The sequence below is a fragment of the Rutidosis leptorrhynchoides genome, chromosome 6, assembly GCF_046630445.1.
Source record: "Rutidosis leptorrhynchoides isolate AG116_Rl617_1_P2 chromosome 6, CSIRO_AGI_Rlap_v1, whole genome shotgun sequence".
NCBI lineage: Eukaryota > Viridiplantae > Streptophyta > Magnoliopsida > Asterales > Asteraceae > Rutidosis > Rutidosis leptorrhynchoides.
Window position 1 is genome coordinate 200,630,098 of NC_092338.1, and position 4,355 is coordinate 200,634,452.

At 36.3% G+C, this 4,355-nt stretch overlaps 1 protein-coding gene across 1 annotated transcript; it reads left to right on the forward strand.

Moving 5' to 3' along the window:
* Positions 1 to 752: 752 nt before the first annotated feature.
* On the forward strand, positions 753 to 2,440 carry LOC139853266 (phospholipase A1-Igamma1, chloroplastic). The gene has a single exon (XM_071842634.1). The coding sequence runs from the start codon at positions 783 to 785 to the stop codon at positions 2,277 to 2,279; it is 1,497 nt and encodes a 498-aa protein (XP_071698735.1). The 5' UTR covers positions 753 to 782; the 3' UTR covers positions 2,280 to 2,440.
* Positions 2,441 to 4,355: the final 1,915 nt, after the last annotated feature.

Genomic DNA, 4,355 nt, shown 5'->3' on the forward strand with positions numbered 1-4,355 from the left:
TTTCAATAAAAAATATTCTTTATCTTTATTGTAAGAATCGAATGAAAATCTATATTTAATCATGAGATAATGATTTTTTTGCTATTAAATTTTAGAAATCAATCAGATTTTACCAATAAATTTGATAAATCAATCACAATAATTATTTTCTTTTAACCCCTAGTCATATCCCCACTGAATCTGTTACGGTGTTGATTTACGGTGTTAGTATGCTACAGTTGTGGCCAGCATTTTTACGACCGTTATCATTGGTTGAATTTTTAATCAATTGTTACTTAAATTATAGCTTGTTATGGCTCATTTTTTCCTTTTTAGGTTTTTTGGTGTTCTACTCAAGTTGGTAGGACTCATGATTTAGGATTGTAGTTTTGTTGCTTATTTGATAGTTTCAGATTTTCTTTTGTAACAGTCGTACTTGATGATCAATTTAATGTTGTTATGTTTTATCCAAAATAAATATATCCGCAGCTGATGTTTAATCAAGGTATTACTTGATTTGAAACGATGCTTCTCTTTTACAAATTAAACACATGATGAAAACGAGAAACAAATACATAAAGTCCACATGGGAATCATTTGGCCAAAAAAAGTGCTTCAAAACGGACTATCCAATTAATCCGGATCCTTCCAAAGTCAAAATAAACGCGTCCGGAATTTGACTAGTCAAATTTGACTTTTACTATTTTCACACTTATAATCTCCGAATGGCATACACTTCTCTTCTTAACCACATTTTTCTTTAATTTAATACTGTACAAAAGTTGCCCATTCCTGCATTTCAGATGTTAATGTCTACTCACATATCAACGGCTGCCGCCGTGAATCCGATCAACCACCGCAACCAACCGTCAACCACCGTCACCAACCGCCACCGTGTAATAGCCTCATTCAACGAACGAGCAATCAACAAATCAGCTCGTTTAGCAAAATCAATCTCAAATCTGTTAAACTTATACATCGAAAAACCGTCACTAAAAAGTTTCCTCCAACGAACAGATTACAACGACGTCGTTGCACAAGCGGAATCCAAACTTAATTTGCCAACCACGTCACCTAAAGAAGACATATCCAGCATTTGGCGTGACATACATGGCGGTTCGGATTGGGAAAACTTACTTGATCCGTTAGATGATCGCGTACGTCAGGAGATAATAAAGTACGGTGAGTTTGCGCAAGCTACGTACGATGCGTTTGACTTTGACTCGTATTCAGAGTATTGTGGGAGCTGTTTGTATAATCGTAATAAGTTGTTTGAAAAGTTAGGGTTGATAAAACATGGATATGATGTGAAAAGGTACATTTATGCCATGTCACAATATGAAATACCTAGGTGGCTTGAGAAATCCTACGTGGCAGACACGTGGAGTAAGGATTCTAATTGGATGGGGTATGTGGCAGTTAGTGATGACGTGGAAAGTAAGAGGATTGGGCGGAGAGATATTGTGGTCGTATGGCGTGGGACCGTGTTGCCTTCCGAGTGGTACGAGGATATGCAACGGGATCTTGAGCCGTTAGGCCATGGCGAAGCGATGGTGGAACGAGGGTTCCTTAGTATCTATAAATCCAAACGTGTTTCTACTAGGTACAATAAAACGAGCGCGTCGGAGCAAGTGATGGAAGAGGTAAGTCGGTTAATGAAGTTATATAACGAGAAAGGGGAAAATGTAAGTTTAACGATTACCGGGCATAGTTTAGGTGGTGCGTTAGCGTTATTGACCGCTTACGAGGCATCTATGATGTTTCCAACCTTACCGATAAGTGTGATTTCTTTCGGGGCACCTAGGGTTGGGAATATTGCGTTTAGGGACGAGCTTCATCACAAAGGTGTGAAAGCATTGCGTGTGACTATAAAACAAGATCTCGTCCCTAGGATGCCTGGGATCGTTTTCAATGAGACTTTACAAAAATTTGATGACCTAACGGGTAGTCTCGAGTGGGTTTATCACCACGTTGGAGCAGAGTTGAAACTCGATATCAGAGCTTCACCTTTTTTGAAACGTGTTCCCAATCTTATCGGGATTCATCATCCTGAAACGTACTTGCATCTCGTGGATGGATATGTTAGTAGCAACTCAGGCTTCCGGCCAAATGCTAAACGGGATGTCGCTTTGGTTAATAAATACTGTGATACGCTTGTGAATGAGCTTAGGATTCCACCATGTTGGTATCAATTGAACAACAAAGGGTTGGTTCTTAATAAATTTGGAAGATGGGTTAGGCCAAAGAGGGATCTTGAAGACATTCCTTCACCTATTGAAGAAGAGAATTCTGATTTGTAGGATACTATTTGATTGATATGGTATTATTTAGTGGAGTGTGTACATGTAAAACATTCTGTTACTAAAATATGTTTATTGTGAAATGTCAAATGTAACACTTGTAAATTCGTGTTACTTGAAACTATGTTTACATCCATGTTGATAGTTTTTATAATAATAAATGGTTGATAACAAATTCTTTATACGTGGTGTTGCCATTAATTTTCTTTTTTCTTCTTAATGACTGCATCTTCGAAAATTTACATACTTTTTTTTTTGCCAATAAATCTTGCTTAGAAATTCACCCATTATAGACACCCCTTTGAACAGTTAGAAAGTACAATGGAATAAAACACCAAACGATGGTCGACCTTACACATTTAATATGTATGATAATTTTTTTTACTAAAATAACGATAACATTAAAACATAGTTTTTTCGATTGACGAAAAGAAGAATAAAGATACACTCGAACCAAAAGTACTACAAGGCTCGGAAGCAGTAAACGAACTCTAACACTAACGGTGAAAAAAGAAAAAAAAGCTAATTGAGCCCGAACCTAGAGCAACCGAATCACAAAAACGATCCCGGTAACACGATAAAAAACAAGAACCAATACAAAATTCAAATATATTCAAACAACAAACAACACAAAATCACAAACAGATTACAAACTACCTAACAACCGTTTTATTTTTTCGAGTCTTTATGACCGGCTTAACAACCACATCGTTAACCTTCAAACAGTAATATACATATGATAATTACCCCATGGTAATGGCTCACATTAAAGAATTGAAATATGTACAAATTTTGTTGTTTAAAGTACAATTATTTGTAGTACTTCTGTTTTAAACTATAAATGAGAGTTGTTAAGGGTTATTATCAAAAAGTCAAAATCCATATATGAAAAGTATGCACACTATCATATGCCCAAATTTTTGTGTGGCAGTGGAACGGTTGCCATTTCGCGGGTTCCATTTGATTTTTAGTCCACAGGTACGTATATTTTATGACCTAATTCGAAGGAATCGTTTATAAGTTATCTTGGTACTGGCTGCTCAGAAATGTCCTTTTTCAGTTAAAAAATAACTGTTATGGATATTAAAGATATTATTGGAGAGCAAGTAAAATAAATGACTTGGAGAGTAAGATTAGGTTTTCTATAGTTTATAAAATTTCCTTATTTGTATCGTTATATGTACTATAAATATTGATCAATGATAAATCATAAAAGTATGTAGAATTATTTTCTAATATTGTATCAGCCTAACTTTTCTAGCCGATCCTCACGATCATCCAAAATACGTTACGTCTTCTTCTTTTCTATTTTCTTATCAACGAAAGTAGTATTGTATGCGTATACTTTTTTCTCCGGTCGGTCATCTCCTATAATTTATTTGACTAACATACAACTAACCCCTTGTTGTAGTACTCCTATATGCTAAAAGGAGTCGGAAAATTGGTCGTTCCATGAACCAAAACAATCAAAACGACATCAGCCCAAAAAACCCCCTCCCCCCTCAGCTTTAGCCAATTTTCACTTTCTAAACCTAAGACAGGGGGTTAAAACGTAAAATTGCTAATTAATTAAAAAAAACTAAAAAAATTCCACCCAAATTTTCAACTGGCCATATCTTCACGCTCGCCGCGAGTTAAATTTATTCGACACCACCGATCAACTCGAAAAAATATTGCGAGCACAACGAAACTAGGTGCGCGCGAAACGGACTCTTTTTAAAAAACGTTAAACATTTCGGGCTATCTTCCATACGTATACATACACGTACAATAAACAACCCAAACTAACTACATAATATCGATGTTCCCTTTCCCTTTTTCCCGCGATTTTCATGTCATGGACCACGTGCTTCCAACCATACCCGTAGCAACGCGTTTTTAATTCCATACATACATATTGCTACGTAAAATATGAATATGAAACCGGAAAGTCCCCGCCGCATCGCGCGGGTGGTATTTTTTAGTTTATTATTATCTTCCGCCACCGAAGTCAATATTTCTTCACTTTTGCATGTTGACCTAGTCGTATGCTTGTTGGCATTTTTTGCAGCTATTTCCTCGTCCACGTGTAGCCCA